The sequence below is a fragment of the Synchiropus splendidus genome, chromosome 6 (genome assembly GCF_027744825.2).
Source record: "Synchiropus splendidus isolate RoL2022-P1 chromosome 6, RoL_Sspl_1.0, whole genome shotgun sequence".
Classification (NCBI taxonomy): Eukaryota; Metazoa; Chordata; class Actinopteri; order Syngnathiformes; family Callionymidae; genus Synchiropus; species Synchiropus splendidus.
Window position 1 is genome coordinate 11,637,466 of NC_071339.1, and position 25,892 is coordinate 11,663,357.

Below are 25,892 nucleotides of genomic sequence, written 5' to 3' on the forward strand. Positions count from 1 at the left end.
CAAAGTTTCAAATGAAGACCAAAAGTCCAACTTCAGATAAGATTTCCTTGAAGAAGAACCCTTGAATACTCATTTATTGCATCCAGTTTCACAACGCAAGTCTTGACCAGGTTAACTATCACCATCACATGTTTCAAACAGTCATTTTCCACCTCAGAGAGCCATGTGTGAAGGTTTTCCAGCATATCTCTAAGTCAGGTGATTAATTTCAGTGAGATCCTCAAGTCAGGTTTATCAACATCAATTTGGTTTATTTCTGCAGAATACAATCATATTCTGCAACACTGTCCTCGCGAGGAGCAACTCTACAGGCCCTACTCCCCTACATGTACTTCTTATATTTAATCATCCACTTTGAAGATGTTCTGCACTACTGTTGCCGCTTCACTTGTAGCTGTTTGAAATACATGAGCAAATCAGCAATGTGCCAGCTCAACCTGATAAATATTGTTATAATATTTTATCCAGGTCAGTATAGGACACAGCCAGGTTGTCCTCACGGATTGGGCTTCTTTAAGCAGTCGGTTTTTACCGCCATTCCTTTCTTCACGCTTGACCTTCTTCTAAGTGAAACTGAACTTTACAAATGGGTCCGGCAATGAAACTTGCCTGTCCCTTAGTTGGGTCTAGTAAACGTGGTGAGGATCTGTATAAGAGCATATTTTGAACTGAACAGGTTTTTATGTATTTCAGCAGAGGACTTGCGACTTGCACACATTTTACTCTACCGAAAGAAATCCATGAGAATAAAATAAGTCAATTACCCAAATAGATGTCAAGTCAGATTCGTAGTAGCGTCCACCTCTGGGTTAATAAGCACTTGGAAATGTCTCTCGATATATTCTCCCAAACAACGAAGAAGACATTGTTGTGTTCTGTCAATTTCATTTTGAAGTTGAATTGTGCTTGTGTGAGACGATGTTGCGGACCAGAAAGCATGCCTTTGTGCTGCAGGACGTTTGTAGCGAAAGTGCCATCACTGGGAGTCGATCCACCGTAACTCATGAGTACAATCCAATTTTTTTTCTTCAGTTATTTTTTCGGAGGTCCAGGTGTTGTTAAGTCAGCCACCTGAAGTTAGAAGAAACGTACATTAATTCAAACCATGACTTCACTGTGCTCACGTGACGGTTAAGAAAACTGAATTATTTCGTTAAATAAGTGAGACTTTTAAAATGCATGTAAACATCTTAGTCTGACTACTGGAGAGAACATGGAATTTATCAGCACAAACATTTTAACCATTGAGGTTTTTTTTTTCAGACACCTGATCGGTGAGAAAGTGTCCTCTTGATTGACTTGCTCCCACTGTGGAACTCATTTCACTCCCCTGTTCTTGGCGCTTCCTCTAGCAAATAACTTGCAGATGTAACAGAGAGAAATAAGTCATTAATTACATAGAATAAATATATATTGATGAACAAGCCAGTCCTGGATTGGTGAGCGTAGGATGCTCTTCAATACGGAACAAGCATCAGATGGAATCATAAGATAGGTGTCTTCTCAAAGCGAGAGAACCTTTGCATTGCAGGTCCAACATGATGTATTTAATGATCAATAACTTCCCAATGATTATTATAATGATGATCCATTGCATACCTTGAATGTGTCCCATCCTTTCAAAACCACGACCCTGTTTTACACGTGATTTTCCGCAGCACCTGAGGTGTGTTCTGCTCTGCACCCCACCAAACCTATTCAGTCATCATCTTTAAGCATCTCAAAGGCTGACACACTTCCTGTTGCTGCGCTTCAACTACAGAAACATGTCGTACTCGCGTTGCCCTTATCTCTTCATATCTAAACGCTTAAAAGAGCTTTTCTTGAACATTAACCCACTTAATGCTCATCTCACAAGGACATCATCAGATGCTCAGGCGATGCAGGAAACAGATATCATGCTCTTAAGCGCACTTGAAGTTTCCCCATTTAGAGCTCCGAGGCTTTTTGTATCTGTTGTTTGCGTCGCGTTTCAAGGCCTCAGAAGACAAAAGCCATTTTTACTACTCATTAGAAGAACTTTCACAGCAAGCATTTGGCCTTCAAAACACCTTGACTTTCTCACAAATATGGCAGACATTTTAGTAACTTCTGGAGGCCCCCACGTGAACCCTGCTCCTCAGCATTACTAAGAACTATTGAGTACAAGATGAGATGTGCTTTATTAGTCCCACAGTGGGGAAATTCAATGTGTCACAGCACCTAATGACAACAAAGACTCACACTGAAGACATTAAAGAAACAAACAAAGACACGCACAAAGCACACAGCACAAACACAGCGAAGCCCTCTCCCACTCCGGGAGTCCGTCCAACATGACCACTTTGTCCGGTGTTAGTAACATAAGGATCCTCAGGATCTAAGGTGTTTTAGCTTGTACCAAATAAAGTGTTGCTGTAGTACTGTTCATTAAAAAAAAGAACATTAATGTAGGTTTGATGCAGAGAATTAAGATTAGGCTTTTCGTGATTATCAGTGACGTTTGGCTCACCGAGCAGGAACAATGGCTATAAGGCAAAAGGTTTGGGGGATCAGGATTATTTTACATTTCATATCAGTCACCACTATTAAGTGAGTAACTTTGAAAAAAAAAACACAAATGTCCCCGATGGTTCTCAGCCACGAGGGGCAGTATCCTACTAGTTCTGAGGCCGAGATTTTTCCTTTTCATTGGCAGCTTTGTCGAATAAGATGTTGTGTCCAACGTACGTTAAGTGACGGGAATGTGGCTTGGAATACAGAAAGGCCTCTAAACCACGCTCCTCACTGAGCAGGCCTGTGATTGGTAAAATACTTCCCCACTGGATGTGGTTTTCCAGGCATATGCTGCATTCCAGTGGCCTTGGAAGTTGGAAAGCTGAGCTGAGAAAAACATTACAGCCAATTCAAGTTCCAGTTATAGAGGTCAGAAAAGAAGATGGCAGCGTTCACAAAAGCTATTTTCAAGTGTGCGTTATCCGAACGTAAGCAACTTGTTGATAAATATCTGTTCCATTTACAACAAGAAAACCCGCATGATGAAGACGTATACAGCCTTATAGAATGTGTTGGAGTCCACTGGTGTGTTTCATTTATTCTAAAATTCTACTTCCTGTTTACGCTTAGGGAAGCCATCTTGGATTGCAAACCCGGGGTGGCAAGAATTCGCCCACCTTCCGACAGCAAAATCCAACATTGTGTGATGTCATCTTGGGGATGGAGCCGGGTATTTCCCAGTTCCGGTGTAAACTGAACGTACTGTAGCATTAGTGACGTTCATTTCTTGACAGATGACTTTGAATTATTTTTTCGTTATTAATAAAAGGTGGTTAATTGACGATGTACGTATGTAAAATACGTACAGCTTTAAAGCAATAAATGTCAACTATAATTGAGCCAGTCCACCTTACAAAAGGTCACAGAAGGTACTTGCTGGCCAGAACTCCTCCGCTGTGATGAGGGTAGACATCTGTACGTAGCGCTGTGGAACAACTTCACATTTCCTTGTAATTGATACACTTCATTTTCTAACCAACTGGATTCAGCATGCAAGAGGACCACCTACCAGCTCGTGCACAGCAGGAAGTGGAAGTGGAGAACGGCACCAAAACACATCAAACCAGAGGCACACACCACAGCTACAGCAACAACAGTTGCACCGGCGTAATTATGGCTGATGGTGGCGGAGTGATGGAATGATGATGGCTAGAAATAAACCCAGCAATTTACCCGAAAGATGCAGACTTCCATTTGCGATAGGGGTAGGCTCTTCTACATGGAGGGGCGTATAAGTTAAGAGGGATCTCTGAGATTTCTACAGGCAGAGAGATGTGTCGTCTGTAACAGAAGAAGAGAGGCAGGTTGAAGCTATTAAAACAACACACACATTTGAGGAAAACAGTCTCATGTTTTATCTCAAAAAAAAACAATCATTATTTTGAACTTTTTCATATCTCGTCCACGTTGTTGTGCTCATCTCGCAGGTTTTTAAAGCCAAAATATTCCCACCCTGGGGCTGTGGCATCCGGCTTTGCAATCTGAAGCTTTTCTCCCTTTATTTCCAGCATGGACTGACTCATGAAACAAACTGGGCAATGTTCTGAACTTGAATCATGAACTTCTCAAATCTTTTATTGGCATTAAAGCGCTTTTTTCGCCTGTATGTCCAAAGTGCATATAAATATCCATCCCGTAAATAAACAATGATAAATCCATGAACCTTGACGTTTCAGTCTTACTTCCATGGATTGCTTTTGACGCTCAATGCATTTTTCTTCGTAGATGAGCACAACAGACACCGACACCACTAAGAGCTTTGTTTTGTTATTGAATAACTGCTTGAGTTTCTGAGTCAAATTGGAAACATCAGTGGTTGAACTAAGGTGCAGTGTATTCTTGTTCTGAATCAATCTCGTTCTGTCATGCCCAACTGTATTTTTATCTCGGTAAAACGCCTGATCACAGTCACAATCTGTTCTGCGATGCACAGTGCAACAATGGCGTGCTCCACGGCACCAAAGAAAACAAGCAGCAGCTCCTCAGCGAGACATGAGCTGATCTTTCCATTGTGTTTGGCGGAACGTCGAAGAGATGGAGGACTGGGGTTGAGCAACTTCACTCAAGTCAGACTTTAGTTGCCAGATCAAGTGACTTGTGACTTGCTTGACAAACACTGATAAAAGGCTTGACTTGACTCTGACTTTCTATTCAGGACTTAACTTGCACTGGCATGCAATGACTTGACAATTCATTGCTTTTGTTTCATTACTATGTGAATTTAGGACTGCACAACAATCACTTTGAAACATTGTCATTCCGTCATTGCCACAACCTGAAGACGCATGACAAATGTTTTCAGCCCCCTGATTCTCTGTCACAGAGGAAATATGACAACGCAAAGAAACCTTGAGGAACAGATGGTAGTGCAGGATGCCTCTGCAGCAGTGACAAAAAGGCGGAGAGATACTACTGTAGATACAGTAACCCCAAGCAATAGTTGGTCATGGACTACATCAGACATCATCTGAAGTTTCATCAATAATAAATACCATAAATAATCTACACTTGATCAGTCTTTTGCTGTTCAAAACTACTACCACTACTTTTCCTTCCGTCTTCTTTTTAAAACCGAAGGGGTCCCATACATCTGATTCCACGCCTGAAGGTGCTACCGCTGCGTTCAGCGCCATCGTTTTATATCCCTCCGCGTACACCCCCGTACCCTGCTCACCCGCCCTAGTCCCACCGACTAACACTAGTGACTAGTGGCAAATCTCATAGAAAAGGTCTTGAGCATATCCATTATTGCTTTTTGTTCAGAGCAAGTTTCTTTTGTCGTCTTCGCCATGTTGGTAACCCAAAAATAGATCAATAGGATGACGATGAGTTCATATCCTGGTCTAACTCCACATCAATATTACAATTGTATTGCAACACCATTCATATGGACCCGGCTTGCTTGTGTCCAGAACGCAGCCCACCAGCTGCTGACAGGCATTAATTGATGCTACATGTGCACTTGTCACGCACGCAGCCCTTTGCAATGAGCCCTTGTTTTTCACTTTTTCTTTCTTGTTTCAACATTCTGTTATTACTATTTAATTCTTGTAAATGACATGTGTCTCCTTGACGTTAGCATAATGCACTTAGGTCAGCAGAGGCAGTGGCAATGTAAACAAAATTAGCCCTTGACTTAAATCTATATTTTAGATGGATTCACTTTTTACCACGGACTTGTTGTGAGCCCATTTATCTGGAGCATCCACGTTCATTATTTGGTTTTACTGCATAACATCAGTCAGATCTGGCACTGGCAGATTAATAGATTGTTGTGGATGTTGGTTTCACTTGAATCTATATGTGAAGATTAGAAAATGGGAACTTGAGGGTGAAATATATTCTGTTCATCTCTGTTGATAACAAATTCTGCGTCATAGAAATATCAACTGATATCAAACCATGAGACTCAAGTCACATGACTAGGACTCGAGTCAGACTTGAGTCATTCATTTGGGGATTTTAGATTGGACTTGACAAAATCTCAAAGGAATTGCCAATTGGCCTTTAACGTAACGTGACTAGTGTCTTGACTTGGACTTCAGCCTTTGACTTGAAAAGACGGCAGGACTGCGTCGACTCCTTCTTTAAGTGTTGACCACTGGTACTGTAAATTACAGACAATAGAGCGCACTGGAATATAAGCACAGGCACTAAATTTAAGAAGGAAAATTTATATCTTGACTTTGCAGCAACCTCTCATTGTCTTAACCTTTCCCAGCCTCTCACTCTAAACCAAACCTTTCAAAACACATAGCCAACCTTAACCAGGACTCTGTACCAAACTTACACCCAATTCTAATATACTACTTTGACTGACATTTTAACCCTCTAACACCCCCAACCCCACACACATTGACTGCTCTCCGTTTTATTTTTGATCTTACTCAATTTCCAGTTCAGTTCCAACGGAAAAAGAAGCCTATAGAACACTGAGGATCAGGAACCAGCGATTGGGTCACTGCGCAGCTGAGTACACTTGTGATGAGAGGGCCCTGGCAGAACATGTCACACTCGCTGTGATGAGAAAAAGAAATGGTAAATTGCTTGGACCAGCTGGGGGAGCAACCAGCCAACCCTAATACGTTTGACAGACTCCTTCATTATCGCCAGGTTGTCTTTCATAACCCGTCTCATCCGGCTAATAGGACTCCTGTCTTTCCTCATCCGTCCATCAGCAGATATGTGTCAACTTTTTGTCTCCCGGAGATCAATCTACGACTAATGGGAGCAATCTATCAACCCATGTAGGAGCTTTTAGCCAAGGAAGGTGAAGCAAACCCTGGTGGAGTGGGAGGTTTCTCACCCGTCCGGTCTGAGCACTGCAGCGCAGGACATCACAGGGAAACAGAAAGACACCGTGCATAAAGGGACGAGGTGAGATCTTACAAAAAGGATTTGAAAATGTGTGAAGTGATTCCAAAATGTGCAGACACTGTTTTTGGCTCTGTCAGCACATGACAGCCGTTTGAAAATGATCAGTCATCTTTAATGTCCCACGTTGTGCTTGTTTTCTGACTTGCTTCCCCTGTTTAAAAAAAAATGTTCTCTCTTTTTGATGCCATTAATAAATATTTATTTTTCACCTGGTCTTATTAAAATCCATTCAGTTGCTGTAATCCCTGTAATTCAGTGCTGAATAGGAGAAAAGGAGAGAAAGATAAAGGAAGAGAGGAAAGTCTTCCTAGTCTGATGAGGATCATACAGCATGTAACACAATGAAACTCGAGACACTCACCGCGGATAATGGACATGCAAAAACAAGATAAAAACACACATTCTGACTCATTGTCTATTTGAGTAAGTGAAAGTATCTGTCCATGCAGCGAGATAGTTTCTCTTGAATTCTGCTTGATATAACTAGAAATGAGATGTAGGTGCTGTAAAAAGGGCAAAAAAAATGTTTTTCAAGGTGAAATTACCAAAAATGTAACTTTTGACAGCCAAAGTCAGTATAATTCATTAAATTTAACGAGAAAATAGCAGAAAATATCTGGCTTTGCGCAGATTGTATCTTCTAACAGCAGAAAAATGGGTGAAGCAGAGTAGTGCTGTAGGCTGCATCTCAACATGTTTGAAATAGGAGCAATGATAAACACTTGAATGAAGCAACCCGAGGTTGTTACTGAATCTGGACATGAGATTTATTCTGGTGAGACAGAAGCAGAGGTGTTAAGCATCACATTTTAACAGTTGTTTACATCATTTCAAGATTTCATGTCTGTCAAAGACAAAAAAAGAGATTTTAGTTTTAAGTCGAATACCAGTAAAAACAAACTCATGATTTAAATGAGAAAAATTATCAAACACCTGACTTCTAAATCAAAGTTGTTTTTGTTAAGAGCCACATAATTTGTAGTGCTCAAACTGGTGATGGTTAGATGAAGTTCCATGACACAGCATTAAAGGGCAGATGAGGTTTCATGAAGCAGTGTCCTGATTTTCACAGGCCACCAGATGGCACTGTCCAAGTCAACAACTAATTCAATGAAACTTCACATAAGTTTTTAAACCAAGGGCGCCATCTAGTGGCCTCTGAAAATTTGGACACCGTTTCATCAACCCTGCAGTACTGTTTCACGATACCTCATCTGCCCATCACTGGCTTAAACTGGTGACTTCACAGACATCCTCATTTTCAATCTCAGTCTGTGCACATTAAATATGAGTTAGTCCATGCAATTGCAACTGTCCAAATCCACTTTACAAAGAAGATTCATAAGCCTGAAGTGCTGTGATGTTGTCAGAAATGATCCAAGTCAACACAATCAGCTCACTGAGGTCGCTGAAGAGAGTGGACGGTGAGGGGAGCGACGGAAGCAAGAGGTGATTGAAAACAAGATGAGATGCCCAGAGGAAATCATACGCTGTCAGTGGGAGGCCGGTGCGAAGATTAACCTGTCTTTTGTCAAAGTAAAATCAATGGTGAGCCGTAAACAGCAAGGTTCCAGCGTGAGCTCTTATTGGAGGTCGAGACGGTGTTAGAGCCATGATAAACCCCGGTTTATATTCATATTTGTAGCCATCACTGGATGTTGACCTTTTCGTCACGTGCTCTGGGCAAGAGCTGTAACGTTAGTGACAGACACAGTTGGCAGCTGAAACCTGCATGCAGAGACAAAGAATGGAATGTCAGAATGGAATTTACCGTGCCACTACACTCCTCCTCCCTCACCGCTCCCATGACTGTAGCCCACTTTGTCTGCCCAGTTGGGGGCAGTAATTCACAGTTTGTAATCGATAGTGTCTCAATGAAAATTGAAAAACATTTCATGCGAAGTGAGAGGCCACAGTCTGGTGGAGCTCTAACAGAGCTACATGAGCGACATCAGCTGCCTTCCACCACTGAGAGAGGCAGGTCCTCAAATGACATTTCCGACACTTTGCTCAGGTTTCCGACTGTCCTGCACGTATGGGCTGCGCTGGCTAGCTGTTGCTGACTAACCAGCAGCCCTCGTACCGCAGTCAAGTTAGTTGGATGTTCGATATTGGATGGACACTCACTCCAGTGTTGGAGGTGTCGTCCTCCGCGGCGTCCCTGGATAGAGCTCACTGATCTTGATGCATCAGTTGGGGGAGCATCTACCTGCAGCCACAGGGCAACACCACCAAAGTTGGAGCAAATGTCCAACTGACTTGACCACGGTGGTGTACCGTTCATTTTCTGAGCTCTCCAGCCCCATTAACAGTCGTATTAAATTCCTTGTACTAAAGCCGTTTAACATGCTTCCCTGCAAACGCTACATCACAGACCAACAAACCGCAAATGCTTATTTGATGCACCTCAGAGCAAGAGCCTCGAACGGCTCCAAGGCGCCGCAGCATCCATCATGCGTGGAAGGCACCCCCACACTCAACATGACATCGAGGCTCTTTACAGGTCTGACCACGTCGGCTGACTTTGGCCAGTACGGCAGTATCGCCAGAGTCTTTCTGAGTGTGAAAACAGGAAATGGAATCCTCGTCGGCAACATCAACGATGCAGCTGTAAGACAGAGTGCAGCGGAAGTCCAGCCAATTAAATGATATGAGCCTGACAAGTGTAGCTTTCACTACATGACCTCCGGACACCCACACAGAGCCCAAATTCAATCATCTCAAAATGCTCTGGCAGTGAGATACCAGCACGCCACGACACTGAAACAAGATTATGCTTCTTATTCGGAGAGCTGAGTGACTTTCTTCCGTCTGCAGGGTTCAATAAAGTGAAGTAATTTCATCAGTTATAACTGCCGTTGTCACTTTAATACACCATGGGTCTTCTAGAGTCACGAGGAGTCTGTTTAGATTTAATTCCTGCTCTGCCTTGGAACAAAGTTCATGAGGGCTCTGACCGAGCCCCACAAACCAAGAATTGGACACCTGAGAGTGAACTGTCAGGACCAGAACCAACTCTCAACTACTACGTTTGGCACAGAGTTGGGAAGTGCTCTATGAGTTATTAAGGACCTGGAACTTTGGAAAGTCACACTTGTAGACTCATTCACTGCCCAGTTAATTCCAGTACTTATATGTGTGTAACAGGGCACATGCTCGGACAAGAGCCATGGCAACTACAGAAAGTCAACGGCAAAGAGTTCTGCGCAGTGAGGTGGAAACACGTCACCAATATAATACAATGAAGAATGAAACAACTTATTGTCAATATAATCTTGCTCCTCTAAACATATTATTTTGGCTTTTTTTATTTATTAACTTTGTACTGTGACATGCAGAGCTGGGCGCCACCTTCTGACCATCAGCAGCAAAGTCGTCCAACAAAAGCAGACCTACTGACATTTGCATCACATGTTTAAAAACACGATCAGGCGGTGGGAAAATGTCTGCTGGCTGGAAGGCAACTGTGAGGAAGACCATCCAGGATAAACAGAGAGGGGAGAGAGATGGCATGTGTTACCATGGTAACGTACCATTACAGCAAATGGACAGAGAATAACTAGCAGCGAGTGAAATTTTGGGTTCATGTCTGGTTCTCTCCTGCAAGTAAGGCACTCTCCAAACTTCAATTAGGAATTTTAATATTTAAGTTCATACACATGAACGCCTTCTATTTCCAGGTGAATTAAAACCCAGTTTCCACTCAAGACCTGCAGCAAACACAGAGAAATGCTATAATCAAGCCCTGTTGTAGGTTTATCTAGCTACATGTCTCTGGCCGACTCTCTGAAATGATGCACAGGGAATCTTCCTTCTAATGTCAAGTGGGTTTGTATTGATTTCTCTGACCTGAGCATGTGACCATTTTCGGAGGAGGAAATTCAATCAGCCATCAACCCCAGCACACACAGCAGCCACCTAAACCAGTTGACACATGGACACGCTCTGTCTTCATGACAGCTGCTATTGTTGAACCATTAAATAGACACGAAAGAATCAGTGTCGCAGGACTATAAAAACAACTGCCAGAATATGAGTGATGTCAATGATCATCACTCAAGATGGATCCACCTCAGCCTAGTGAATCATTTCTGATGTCCCTGCAAGGGACCTGGATGTTTGCAGTGATCTCATCATGTCTTAAACAGCCAGTCTTATGGCAGATCATGCAGTGAACTGGGAAATTGGAGGACATCTCATTTCAAGCAGCCGCAGCAAATGCTTCTGAATATTTTCAAAGCTCTCTTTAAGGGTGTTTTTATCGACCCCGATAGCTATTCATGCATAACGGAAAGAACGATGTCGTAGATTTGGTGCCGATTCAATCCTAATATATGGGTGCTGATTCGATTTAGACTGTGATTTGGGGGCAACTAACCATTATTTTTAGGGATGTCCCAATACTACTGTCTGCTGACTGAGTATGAGTCCTGACATATGAGTACTTGCCGATACAAGTAGAAATTGACTGATTTTCTTTTTTTTTAAATAGCCAAAAATGATTACAGGAGTTGGACAAAATAATGAAAACACCTTAAAGTTACAAAAGCTTTAAGGTGTTTCCATTATTTTGTCCAACCCCTGTATGTGTCTCCGGTGAAGCACACCATCATGAACTGACGTAAATAAAAGCTGTAAAAAAAAAATCCTTAGCAAGCGAACTGTCTTTTCTACTGAAACTACATGCTTTGATTCAGATCTTGTTTATTCAAATACCCGGGGTTCTCACGGCAGCTATCCAGGTGCGTCTTTGTGACTACCAGACTCGGAGTTCTTCACTCTTCTCCGCTTAAGACTCACTTGTGGGAACACGTTAATAATGCTGGACATTTGCAACATGGACAAAGTTTAACAGACCAACTTCAACACACGAACAGCACAGAGAGCTAGCGAAGAGCTAGCGAAGCAAACGCCAAGCGAGCACATCGTAGCTCACCTGTGAGCCAATGATGCCTTGCGTTTTTTCACACTCACTGCTATCTGCGTAGATAGCCATGTACAACATGGCTTTTTGAAACGTGAAGGCTACCGTCGCTCCTACACGTACTTGGCACAAGAGAGATGCAATATATGCTCCCAACAGTATATGGGATAAATTCTTGCGTGAAGGACCATAAATGTTTTTCCTCCTTGGTGAATAGCTATCAATAAAGAACCATTCTGACTCTTATTACTGAAGGAATGCAAGACCAAAATGTGGTCTTTAAAATAAAAACTAAGGACAACAGAGCAGCAGTTTCCCTTCACACAGCAGTCCACATTACAGTAAATGTCACAAGCTCATTGCAGCGCTGCCTGCTGTTTCACAACGAACGCTGGATCGACAGCAGCGCACTCGCCTGTGGCATCTGCTCTCATTATTGTGACAGTGCTGGTAATTCATCTGAGCAGGACCATGTGCTGAATTAAACATCATTAGAAAGTCCTAATGGAATAAAAAAAATATGCTGAACCACTCGGTTGGGAGAGTGTTTGTGGAGTCGCAGGTGCTGGTGGAGAACAATAACTGTCAAATTGAGAATAAAGTCATTCAGTTGTCACCAGTCATTTCCCAGAGTCACTTTATTCAACTGCAGCCAGCAGTCCGGTTGATTCATCCATGCAGAAGACGTGGGTGTTTTTGTTTTGGTTATTGGTGTGAACAGACTCAAATGTGTGTTCATAAACACATTGGAAAGCTGTTTAGCGTGCGAGCAAATCTCAGCCCCGGCAGCAAGATCCCTCCAGAGTCATCCACCCTGCCCTGGACAGGAAGCACTTTGTTTTATTTGGGTTTTGTTTTTCACCCCGTAGTGCCCACAGGCCCATTTCTCATAGGACGCGGACGTGCTGGTTGCCCAACTCTGATCTGAACAACTGAGTAGAGTCAAAGTTGATCCACAAACAGCTTGTGCTCGAAGACGTCAAAATGCTCTCATCAATGGAACACAGATGACATGGTTCACCATGGCAACACAGTCGCTACTGCTATTTCTTCCTCAGCAGGGATGGAAACAATATCGATTCTATGTCATAGTTCGGGCAGAAAGTGAGCGTATTAAAAAAGTTAGGAAATGGAGTGATGCCCACGTGAATATTAGTGTCAGATAGAGAGAAAAAAAGTTTATTTTTTTTGAGTGACTAAGCGCCCCCTACAGACGCAAAAAGGACCTGTCAGCAACTGAGGATGAAATATAAAAACGTGACAGAAAGTGAAGCATGATTGAATTACAAGCAAGTGTGATGTGGTTCTCATCAAACAGTGTTCATAGAATGATGTTTCTGTCTACATATATACTTATTGATTTACATTTTAAATGTCAAAATAAAATAATAAATAAATGACATTCCATTTTATTATTTGTCGGAGAATAGCGTACTCTCCGACAATACTATATTCTATATATTATTATTATTATTATTATTATTATTATTATTATTATTAATAGTCTATATTAGTAATTATGTGTCTATCTATCTATCTATCTATCTATATATATATATGTATATATATATATATATATATATATAGAGAGAGAGAGAGAGAGAAATAGCACCCTTGTTAAAAAAAAATCAGATCATCATTTATTTATTTACTTCGATATTTTTACATCTATTTTCACAATTATTTATTGATTTGTACATATAGGTATATGTTTAGGCATTTATACATTTATCTATATTTATGTCATTTATGGTCCATCATGGGTTTCCACTGACATGCAACATTTAACTTCAATTTAAAAAGAGTTCAAATGCTGTTCAGACTACTGCAGACTATTTAGTCTTTTTCCTATTGGTTGGCTCTTCTTCACCCCGCCCCCTCTGCATGTATCATGTGACATCAAACATCAGAGGATGTCAAACACTGTTTTCTGGAATTCACACCCACACATGCTGCTCACAAGTAGGTTTTGGTTCACGGCATACATTGCCCCGGTAACTGACACAGAGGATCCTGGTTCATGAACCCCCTCCCAAAAAAAAAAAAAACAGACTTTTGCTCACTTCTGTGAAAACCAAGTCAAGCTTTTCACATTGCCACCTTCCTGAGCCGCCATGATTTCAACAGGTCCTAGCAGAAACCCTGTCAGTGTAGTAGACAAGGAGCCCTGAAGCACAGCATCATGGGACCAGCAAACATTATAAGACACTTTCTAGCAATGTAATCTATTTTTGTTTGCTAAAAGGTGCCTTATCATTTCAACAATGGTAAGAAAATAGACAAAATAACATTGAGATAATGACACCTACTCACTCAGTTCTGCATATAAGCTCTCGCTTTTTCGGTGGGGGCTCAGGGCGACACACTCACTGACTAAACAGGCTGGGTGAGAAAGCGACGTGTTCCATTACATGAACGTGTATCAGTATGAGACTGGACTTCAGCAGCTCTATCTCAAATCATACCTCATATTACTTTTCATGTGTTTATGCACTGCAAACACATGGTAAGATGAAACCCCGTAGCATGATATTGTAGGATATCACCGCCCATTTAAATATTCATTGCTAGACCAGCAGCCAGCGGCAGAATCTCAGCAGCATATTGTGGCCCTGATCTGAGGTGTGAACACTAATGCCTTCCAGCCCCCAGGAGAGGGCTTAATGTGGCGAAATAATGCACAGATACTTTTGCTCATTAATGCTCTGACCACAGGCAGAACCACATGAAAGAAATACAGTTGGAAGGAGAGGGAAGCGCCATCAGAGTACACAGGGATTAACATGGAGGACGGATAATCTGAATCAATCACCGATGAAGCCCCGGGATGATGGCTGCATGGGAACCTTCACTCAGACAAATAGGTCATTTATTAGATCAGGAAGTGCCGCCGATGTTTTGTGATGAAAGATGAATTGGTGACAAAGAATGACTGTCCCATGCACGTATATTCAGTGTTAGTATTCCATTTTCCCCAAGATACCTAGACCACTCACTTTACAGACTAAAGATACAGGTAGTTGAAGCCTGCTCGGATGGTTCCTCAGAAGTAAACATGCACATACTGTCAACTAGTGATGGGTAGCTGAGGTTTCATGACACAGTGTCCTGATTTTCAAAGGCCACCAGATGGCGCTGTCTGCTGTTTCATGTTTGGACTTGAACAACTAATTCAATGAAAGCTCACGCCATTTATAATCTGAGAGCGCCATCTAGTGGCTTCTGAAAATTAGGACACTGTCTCATCAACCCTGCAGCACTGTTTCATGATACCTCATCCAACAGTGAGTACTGACAACTATGGAGCAAGAACAGATGAGGAGCTAATGGTAATACATTGGGCATTCATTGCAGCTTATCAGCGTTTAAAGGCTGATGAAGTGGATTAAATGACACTAACATGCCTCAATTCGGCAAGAATCCCAGTGTCTGACGGCCCAATTCCGCAGGTGAAGAGGAGTGTGCACTTCTCCGAACACACAGGGCATATGCTGTTTTAGTAGATACAGCACATCAAGTTGATGCTTGGAAAATTTAAGTTCAGTGTGTGTGTGTGTGTGTGTGTGTGTGTTTGGTGTGAAAGAGTCACAGCCAGACCAGGTGACATTCACGGACATAAACGCCAAGGTATTGACAGCAATACATCAATACAATATCCTCCAGAGTTACTAGACTTATAGTATCTGGAATGAAAACGACATAAAACTAGATAATGATCTAATGTAAGCCGCACTTTTCGCACCTACTTAAATCAGATATATGAGCTCCAGCTAAACTCAACTAGGCTTTAATGAGACTTTAGTGTCGTTGGCTTGTTCTAATGATTCCTTAGTGCGTCTCATATTAATTCAAGAACTACATCATACATTTAAAGCTATTTCCCGGAGTCATATTGTTTGAATTTCAATCCAGAGTCGGTTTCCTGTGATACTTTGTCAATAATATAAACTACAGAGTCACATGTCCCCCTCATGCAACTCACTTGTGTAGTGTTTATTTAAAGACAAGACCGTGACAAATGCAGCGCACAGCGTTGCGTCGGTACAGTAATGAGACAGCTTTGTCCATTCTTCATGCTCAGTGTTTTTGTCCTTGCATGAATTATTAATAAATGTTTCTGTGAAGCAATTAGACCAGAAAAGAGACCCCAAGGAGCCGCCGCTACCCTGTCAGTGTACAACTGAATGTGCTGAAGAAGATTGTGAGGATTGCAGTCAGACCGATTTATTATTTCCCTCCTTTCCTCCGCTGCACATCAATGACTCCCAAAAGAGATTTCCATCTGAGAAGGGAAGCATCTGAAGGAATATTTAGAGGCCATTAGGCACATGCAAGATTTTGCTCTTCACTTCACTCGGACTGCTTTCACTCACCGCATTGTGCTTTGAATATGACACTGGTATCTGGGCCATCAGCGCTCCTTTCAACTCACGTTGAAGCCCAGTCGATATCTGTACAACTCAGCGTTTACCATTAGCTAATTAGCCTGCATCTATAGAAGCAGAGCAAAAGCTCACCGGGAGGTTCCGATCAATTGGATCTTTGAAATTGAATTCCTCCTGGGTCGATCATTTTTCCGTTGGCTGCGTGCAGACTTCATCTGCCCGTGCTTCACTTTCACCAGCAGCGGCCCTTTCTTCAGGCTGAATCATGTCACCAGGCCAGACATCTACTCTTTGCAGACGCTTCTCAGTTAAATGGACAAGACAACTGCACAGTGGTACACATACCGCTGGTGGACTTAGCCATGAGAAAGACGTTTTCTAATAAGACAGTTGCCCTGGTAACTGATCAGTGGTTGGAAGGGATCGTTTCTCTGATGCTTCTGGATGCCTCTCATGTTGAACTTGGATGGATAATTACTGGATTTCTTCATCGCACACAGACGAAACAGGAGCTGCAAATATGCAAGGACAGACGGCGCTTAGACTGCCGGGTTTCGCCAAATGCAGGCAGAACTGAAAAAAGCAAACGCCAAAAACAGATGAGGAAAAATAACATTGCACACAGGCACCTTCCACCTCATGTCTGTCTACACCAGGGCCATGACCCTCAATTCGTGTCTCCCTCTCCTGCTGCCTGCTACCTGTCTAACATTCTTCATCCAACATTTACAATGCATAAGGTGCCAATATTAATAAATCTACTACTACAACTAATACTACACTCTTGTGGTCTGTACTGCATCATGACCTGTATGGTAACATGGTATGATGCACCCTGCTATGAGCTATGTATCAACGTATGTTGGATGCTTTCACAGATGTCCATGTTAACACCCATTTATTGAGTCGCTAAAATCAGATTCAATGAGTGTCACTGCCAGGAAGTGATGTGATTTTTCAGAGTGATGGGTGAATGAGGTACAGTGGTACCTCGGTTCTCGACCACAATCCGTTCCAGACAGCCGTTCGAGAAGTGAATTGTTGGAAATCTGAATCAATTTTTCCCATTACAATGAATGGAAAAAGAAATAATACGTTCCAAGCCTTAAAACAGGCTTTTGTAGGAGTGAATGTAGAGTGTCTGCTGCAGGTGCGCTGTTCGTCTATGTGTGTGGCCGCTGCATGTGGGAGGGGTTGCCGAGTGAGTGACGTCTCTCCAGAAGTGAAGAGGTGCCCGGTGCGTGTCCAGCTCTGAATGTGCGCTTCTGTGCAGTTTGGCTGTGACAAAGTCAAAAACCAAGTAACGCTCTGTCCGAGACTCGCCTCATCCCTGTCCCAGCTCCAGCCCACAACAGGACATCAAACCCTGGAGTGAGCGTTCCAGCCTCGGAGGTGTGGAGAGCGAGCACCTCCCCTGTGACACTCTACCACGGTCCAGTGCGGAGACAGGAAAGGTTTTACACCTCAGTATGAAGAAAAAACAGTCAGTAAATGTAGCTAACGGGACACGTCTGCATACAGAGGTCGTGGGTCAGCTGATCGGTCCGTGCACGTTATGTTTTTGCCAGCTTTTTTCCGGGGCGTTCGAGTTCTGGATTTTCGTTCGAAATCCGAAGCAAAAAAACTTGAATTTTTTTTTTTTTTAATGTATTTATTAATTTATTTTTTTAAGCATCTTGGAGAGGAAAGGAGAACTGCAAAACTGTCAGTGAATGTCCCAAAAACAAAGACACATCAGCAGCCAAACTGCCAGTTCTTGACCTGGAACCTGCATTAACCCTGTCAATCCTGTAAAGCAGTGAGCTCTAGTTCTTTAAAACTGTGTTCTTCAATGGTCCATGTGAACAAGTTCAAATATTCAATGTGCATGCTCAAGTGGTGATCTTAAACAGCATGACTCACATGATGCGTTCAGCCTTGACCTCTTTAGCCTGCATGTAGCCGACGCTAGCTGTGGATGTGCAGCTGCGCGAGCTTCAGCTTCACAGCAGAAGTAAAAAAAAAAAAAACTAATCACAGCCTAATAATGTCTGATAACCTTCCACACAATGGAGAAGTTGTGTGTGTAGCCTGATGCAGTGTGTTCCTCAGACTCAGACAAACACATGACCAACCAGAGATCAGCTGAAGTCGATGTGAGGATTTGTCTTCAACTTCCGTCACCCAGGCTGTTTTCATCATCAGTTCTCACAAGAAGATAAAAAAAAAACGTGATTTTTTTTTTTGTTTAAAGAGGCATTACCACCCCATTAGACAGTCAAGGCTCACGTCGGTGATGGAAAGCGCGACTCTGTCCTTAAGACACTCCACAATGTTCATTCTTCAATACATAGACAACACTATCTCAGAAATATTTAATTTCATTCAGAAACCACGGCTCAATCCAACTCATAATACTGTACCGCGCCCCACACTCCTGGGAGCTGATCCCTAGCTTCAGAACTGTCTCTCGCTCAACATCCTCAAATCCTACATACTTTCAAATCTAAACTGAAAACCCATCTGTTCAAACCATCTAACTCCCTCTGACTGCCAATACACAATCATTTATTTATTTTGTTCTTTGTCAATTTCAAAAACTCAAACATAAATGTGGAAAAACTTCACATCACTGCGCTTACATTGAACGCACATCCTGAAACATTCTGTTTGTCCATTTGGAAACACCGAGTGGAGAGAAAAAAGCTATAAGCCTCACAGCACTGCAACCTCACACTAGTTCCTGTGAAAGCTCAATGCTCATATCCCGTCTGCATCAACTATAGGGATTAAAATATGTATACTGGAAAGCTACCAGGTAGCTTGTTGGCTGACTGACACATGAACAGACAAAGCCTAGTTGGTATTAGTCTGTGTCTCAGAAGTTGGTAAAAGATCTGAGGCCCCAGTGGAGGCGGAGGTGACCCCGTCGCATCCCATCCTTTTTGTAGTGATTTATGAAAGCAACACCAAGCAACTGGGGTGAGTCCACAGCATCTGAGCCTGGACGTTCACCAGAGTGTGAGGCGGCGTCAAGATTTGAACAAGATGTTTACCAGTCTTAATTATGTTCATTGGCAATTACTCGTCTCTGAACATGGCTTTGGCTACTGAGGAGACAAGGGACCCCTCGGGAGTTGAGCTTGGCAGTTTCAGTTCCTTGGCAACTGCCTTTCAAATGAAATGTTGAAACGCTCCAGAGCACAGAGCTCCAATGTTGCGGGTCAGATTTATTTAATTAAAGACAAGAGAGATGGGAAAAATGTGTCGCTGTGAAGCCACCTCTGCTGTCACCTTTCAAAAGAAAACACGACTTCGTGTAATATTCAATCACTCATTCCTTATTCAGTTCCACCAGTAGTCGGCAATGTTGTCATTGCTGTGACTTTCCTGCCGACGGCACCAATTACCACCCCTCTAAGGGGCATGTGTGGCATTATATTCCCTCCCTCTTTGTAGAGAGGAAGTCATGTGCAACGCCAAACGCTCCCATTTGCCCACAAATATTCCTAGAGCTTTAGATTAAAAACTGACACTAGTTTGTTACAAGCTCACTGGCAAAGGTCCCCCCGCCATGTTGTTCCAGAACCATAAATGATCTCAACTTTTACTGTGATTAACAAAAAAAAACTGCTGCAAAATCAGTCATTTTTGGCCTCAACCAAAAAAAAAAAGTGTGTAATGCTGGAAGGACTGAAATAGACAGTTGAAGCCAAAATTGCCTGTTGTTTCCACAAGAGATGTGCTTTGAGAAAGTGTGTGTTGAAAACTGCATTTAGTTTAAAGAAATACATTTTTTAAGGTCTACAGATTTGGTGTTTTGCACTACAAATTGATGCATTTGTCATGTGTCATCAATCTCCCCCCGACAGCCAACAGTGAAAACAGAGACACAAAGCCTCAACATTTTTCTTTCGATCCACCATGAATTGGCAGTGATGCAAGCCTCCTGAAACGTTTGTGCTGCCACCATACGTCCATGGTCTGGCACATCAGCAGTGTTTGAGCGCGGCCAGTGGGCCGGCGATGCCACGCCCCAGTGTTATTAGCAGGTATTCCATGCACACAGACAGTCCCAGCATGAAGCTTTACCCAGCAAACCTCTGATGACATGGCACACATAATGAGGCACATTATCAACCGCAGGCAGGGGGCGGCTGGTTCACACTATATCTGCTGCTGTCACTCTCTCTCACCAGCTACTGAACACATGCAGCCTGCAGGCAAATAGCGGAGCACAGGAATCTCAAAGCCAAATCTAATGATCATTACCGGAATGCTACTTTCACCCTCATGGCTGCCGACTGCATTACGACTAACTAGGTAAAGTTTATGGTTACATATCCTCCACAAAAAATCCAATATAATCCAATCCAAACAAACAAAGCAATTCCACACAGTTTAACCTCCATTGTTGTCGTTCAGTCCGTCACCTTTAGATAACAGGTCCACACTACCACTACGACATATGATAATAACAACATGACTTTATCAACCTTACAAATGTGAACACAGAATGTTCAGCTTCTTTTTTATGAACGAGCAACAAAGGATTGTTAGGAACACAGACGTGCTGCGGAAGTTGAAGCACAACAGCGAAGCCAGTAAAGATGAAGGTTTCAAGCACCTGCAGTATTTTCTACAACCACAATCAACCAAGAAGTTGAATCTCATAGAAATTTATACCTTTGCCCTCAAGAGGTCAGTTTTTATATTTTCATGCTCTTCATGCTTTTTCTCACTAAATTACATTATTTTAATTCGTAACGTTCATTTCAACACATTTAACACAAAATAAATTAATGAAATTGTGTAATAAAGTGCCTTTCAAAATCATATTTATATGTTTTACCCAGAGTTCTGTTCCCAAGATATTGACCACTTAATAAGATCTTCCATTATTCAGGATTTGCAAGGCTGCCGTCGGTGTCATTATAGGGCGTGAAAGTCCACTTTCCCAATGTCAATATGCGACACCATTGAAATGAAGGAGGGGTTGTTGTAAACATATTTAGTTATGAGCAGCAGATTTCTCTTGTGAAAATATGAAAAATGGCTACAAAAAAAGGGGGAAAAAAGCAGAGTAGGTTCAAGCTAAATTCAGACCTGCGACCAATGATCCAACAGCACCTTGACACATCGTGATCCACAACTGAACAGGGTGTGAAGAAATCTCAGTGTGCTGTTAAATGATTGTGAAAACATTTCCACACAGCAGACAGCTGTCTGAAAAAAAGCCTCATTTATACAATGGAGGTGGTGATGTAAACTGAGTGAAAGCGAATTGTGTGATCCAAACAAAAGTTGCTGCCATAATCCCCTCCAGAGCAGAGCCGGTGCCTAAATCTAGAGCAATGAAACGGATTTAAAAGGTCATGGCAGTTCAGACGGTTGAGGCTGACCGCTTGTTTGTGTGGGAAAACCTGGCAGATTAAACCAAGACAAACAAATCAGAGGCAGCACATCTGCTGAGTAATAACTTGGCGTCTGACGTGACAGAAAAAGTAATTTCCACCTAAAATAATTACCATATCGAATGGTTTGGTGAGAACGATAGTGAGTTTTTTTCTGTTGAACCTGTGAGTGAAAATGTAGGTCCTGAAAATGCACCAGTCAATAATAATTTATAAAGATTTTATGCTCATGAGTCCAACAGAACAGGGGTCATAAGGTCAACCTGGAGGGGCACAACGTTTTTAACCACCAAAACAACAATATCATTTGCATGAAGATGAAAACGATTTCTTGTGTCTCATCAGATGATGTTCTTTAAGTGGGGTCACAATGGAACACAAGTGCTGACACAAATACCACTGATGCAAAATGTGGTTACTTATTTATTATTTAGATGTTTTTTATTTGTCATTTATGGAAGCGTTCATTTACATATTCAGGCCATTAAATAATATTGAATATAAACTACATCCATGATTTGTCATGGTTGAATGGATGTAGTTTGGGTGTGGCATCACACTTTGTACTGAAGCGTTGCCATAGCGATTGGAGTCGGTTGCGCTTGATATTCGCCACCATGGTCAACTAAGAAATGATCAAATGAAGAGGAAATGTGGGATGCATGGGTCAAAAAGTCAAAATCATTTCCACTCACCGGCTTGCCGGGCAGTGAACCGAGGGGTCAGTGCTGTCACTGCTGAAGTGGAGGATTAGGTTGCCAGGTTTCTACAACAGCGCCTCTGAGAATGGTGGAGTGGGTTGCCAGAATTTCAACAGGTCTCGCAAAGCTTATTTCACCTCTACAACAGAGTTTTGTGTTTGAAAAATATTGAAACAATTTGAAGCAAAAATCATAGTTCAGGCAGCTCTGCATGGTGTTTGACTGTGTCATCCGGCAGCATTCAGCCTTTTTCACTCTTGGCAACTGAGTATTTGCTGCATCCCTAGTATGGTGCGTAACTGTTGGGGCAGGGGCATCCAGGGGCCTCAGACCCCGGGGACACCACTTGGATGAATCAAATCTCTCAGTGGTGAATCCAAAAACATTTGCGTTCCAATAGAAGCAGGACAACACTAATAACAGATTGAAAACACTACCAGCAAATTATAAGGACCGAACATCACGAGAGTTGCATTGTAACTGAAAGGATTGAGTCACTTGTTAACAATTAAGTTTAATGACTTACAGTGGAAGCGCACATAATCACTCCATCATTAAAAATGGCCTTTTTTTTCAGGAGAAATGGATCATAATCAACTTTACACAGCCTCATCATGAACATTGGGATTAAGCTCATTAATCAAACTAGAACCAGACTGTGGTTCTTTGCGTGGAAAAAGGTCAGGACGTGGGCCGGGATATCATTTGTCTGGGGACCATTAGTTCTGGTGCGCTGCCCCTGAGGACGTGTTAACATCTCCTGGCCTGCTTGACCTTTGGATATGGACCAGTTTCCTCTTTGATCGACGTGCTGATGCTACCAGACGGACTGAAGCCTCAACCTTTGGTAAATAACATCACCTAATGTTCGATTAACCACGCACCAATGACACCATTTAACCGGTTGAATCATCCACCAGGCGCACATGGCTGCAGCACAATAGTTTGCAACATATGAACAACAGACGTTCTTAACACTCAAAACTGTCAATGTCTTTGACAAATTCACAAATAAGTGAAAGACTGTGTTTATGTTTATTTGACTGACATCAGAACCAGCCTTGTTTGGCCACGCTATTGGATACACGCTCACCCCAGTTCAAATGCAGATAATAAAAATAAAATAAATAAATAAAAAGCTAAGACGTGGAAATTTACATCAACCATCAGGTCATCTTCGTTCATTAGATTAGATTAGATTAGATGGGGAAATTCAACAGTCATTAAATGAGAAATATCTGGATTTTGTTTTGTCTGCCCAGCTCTACCTGGGATCAGCTGCTCTGGGGACATTTCTCCGCATGAACGTTCCAACTGCTGCCGCAAGGACTAGTCAACCTAGTTGACAAGAATCAACAAAATGAAATTCAATGGTCAACTAGTTGTCATGTCACCATTCTCAGCACAAGCCGCCTCGAGAGGAGATATGCCTGAGGCTTCGGAACCACCAAAAAGTATGGGACCATTTCAGAGAGGACACATCAAAGGGCCTTTTAATTTTACATTTCAATTTCTATTTTTTTATTGTATTTACAACACTAGAATCAGCCATGTTAGCATATTTGTCAGCACATGCACAGCGTATGCCGACGACTCACTGACTAGTCAACCAAAATAATGGCGAGTTGCATGTCGATTGTCGATGAGGAATTCATACGAAAGTGTCTGAACACTCGACTCACTGGAGAGTTAAGTCTATTCTGAACGCAGGTATTAGCTGAAGCATTTATTTCGCCCGTGTTTAATTGGGAGGCAGAGATAAGGGAGCCGATGAGTCACAGTGAAAAGGGTTCATCTGTCACTGTAAACTGCACAAGACTTTCTGCCAATACATATTCATCACGGTGAAAACATGTTCGAGGCCTCTCGACTGCAAAAGAAACATCCAGTTCTCAGGGAGGTAGGGCGTGCAGCTGGCGGTGAAGGGACCCAGGAAGTGAAGTAAATAGGTGCAGCCTCTGGTACGGATGTGTGGCGTCACACTCCCTTCACAAGTGACGCCTTAAAAAGACACTAATTTAAGCCTTTAGAGAAGAGTATGGAGTTGAATTGAATCAGTTGTGGAATGGGATATAAATGTTTTAAAGGCTTTGTTAACAAAAGCGGTTGCAACTGATCTATTTTAAGGTCCACGGCTCAGAGGCAGTCTGGACTGTGAAAAGAGGAAAAACAACATCGGTAATCAATTATAGAGTAGTCTGAAGTGTTTGGAATGCACAAACAGACGTATAAATAGACTTGATACGGGGCAGGAGTGGGTCAACTGGAGCTCTAATTAGCTTGCACAAAGGTGTTCGGGACGAGGCGTACAAGGCGTTCCAACACTGACTCATAATGTATGTGGTGCCACTTTCATTCGGGAGAAAGGTCATGAGAAAAGTGTTTTGAGAAGGGATTTTTTTTTTGAGAAAACTAGATCAAGGGAGAACAATCAGATGGGAAAAGATGACATTACTTCATCGGTTACATGAGCTGCAATGTGGCGCAGAAGCTGCTGCTTCCAGAACACACGATCCATCTGCGCAGGGCTTTTTCGCACTCTCCTCATTATCATCCTCGGTTTGCTTTGATTATATGTATGAATTGTGCCCAACACTGGAGGACAAGAACATCGGTCAGAAACCTCCTCCTTCAGTCAAAAAAAATATTTTACGGAAACTTCCATGGGCCTTCATTATTTCTTGGGCTGTCCCAATGTGGATACCAATATCTGTACTGTACTCGCTGTACTTGTACTTGTCAAATACTCACACCTAGGTCAGTGTCCTAACCTCCTGGTGCAGTTGTGAGAGTCATACCTCTATTGTCAAGTGAAGGACAAGACCAGCAGGAAAAGCCTGCACTTCTGTGAGGCTCTGAAAATTTTGGAAAAATAAAAATCCTCCACAGAAAAGCACCAGAGGTGGCTGAAGTGCTCCCAGTTTACTCACACGGTGTAACCCAGGGGTGGGCAATTCAATTTCCTAAAGGGCCACCTTAGAAACTGTAACTGCGGTGAGGGGCCATCATGCCAAAAGAAACACAGCAATGACTACAAAACATGATGGAAAAATCCAAAATGTATACTTAAGTAACAAGGACAAAATGAGCCTAAGAAGATGAAATGTAAATAAGAATGTCAAGAAGTGTAAATATGGATGCACTTAATTTGAATATAAATCAACTATGGACGTTCAAGTTAAAAAGGCAATTTATTTCAAAATATACATACAAGGAAAAACACAAAAATGGCCAATGAAAGGGAGAATATTTCAGTCTTAAAACAAGAAAATGCTATATTTACTGCTCAAGTGATGGTGGTGACTAGAAGAGAACAAACAAAAAAGGCAGCAAAATTAGGACAAATTAGTGATAGTTTTAGTTAGACGTCAAACGGGTCACAAAAATACAGGCATTGGGCCGCATATGGCCCCCGGGCCTCACTTTGCCCAGGTCTGGTGTAACCCGCTGAGGCATCGGTTTGGCAGCAGCAGAACAGGCTGATCAATCCTGCCGACTAGTGGTGGGTAGACTAGGTTTCACAGTATTGAAGGGTTGATGAGGTCTCATGACACAGTGCCCTAATTTTCAGAGGCCA

The 25,892-nt window shown here is 42.4% G+C and overlaps 1 protein-coding gene across 4 annotated transcripts in view; it reads right to left on the bottom strand.

Annotated features, from left to right (window-relative positions):
• Positions 1-25,892, bottom strand: part of iqsec1b (IQ motif and Sec7 domain ArfGEF 1b) — a 126,641-nt gene that overhangs the window by 93,685 nt on the left and 7,064 nt on the right. For 3 of the 4 annotated variants that reach the window (XM_053867013.1, XM_053867012.1, XM_053867019.1), the window contains exon 2: positions 3,709-3,816. The exons of the other annotated variant lie outside the window; for it this stretch is intronic. In XM_053867013.1, the coding sequence (XP_053722988.1) occupies positions 3,709-3,816 (108 nt within the window). The remainder of the gene's footprint in view (positions 1-3,708; positions 3,817-25,892) is intronic. 4 annotated transcript variants of the gene reach the window in all.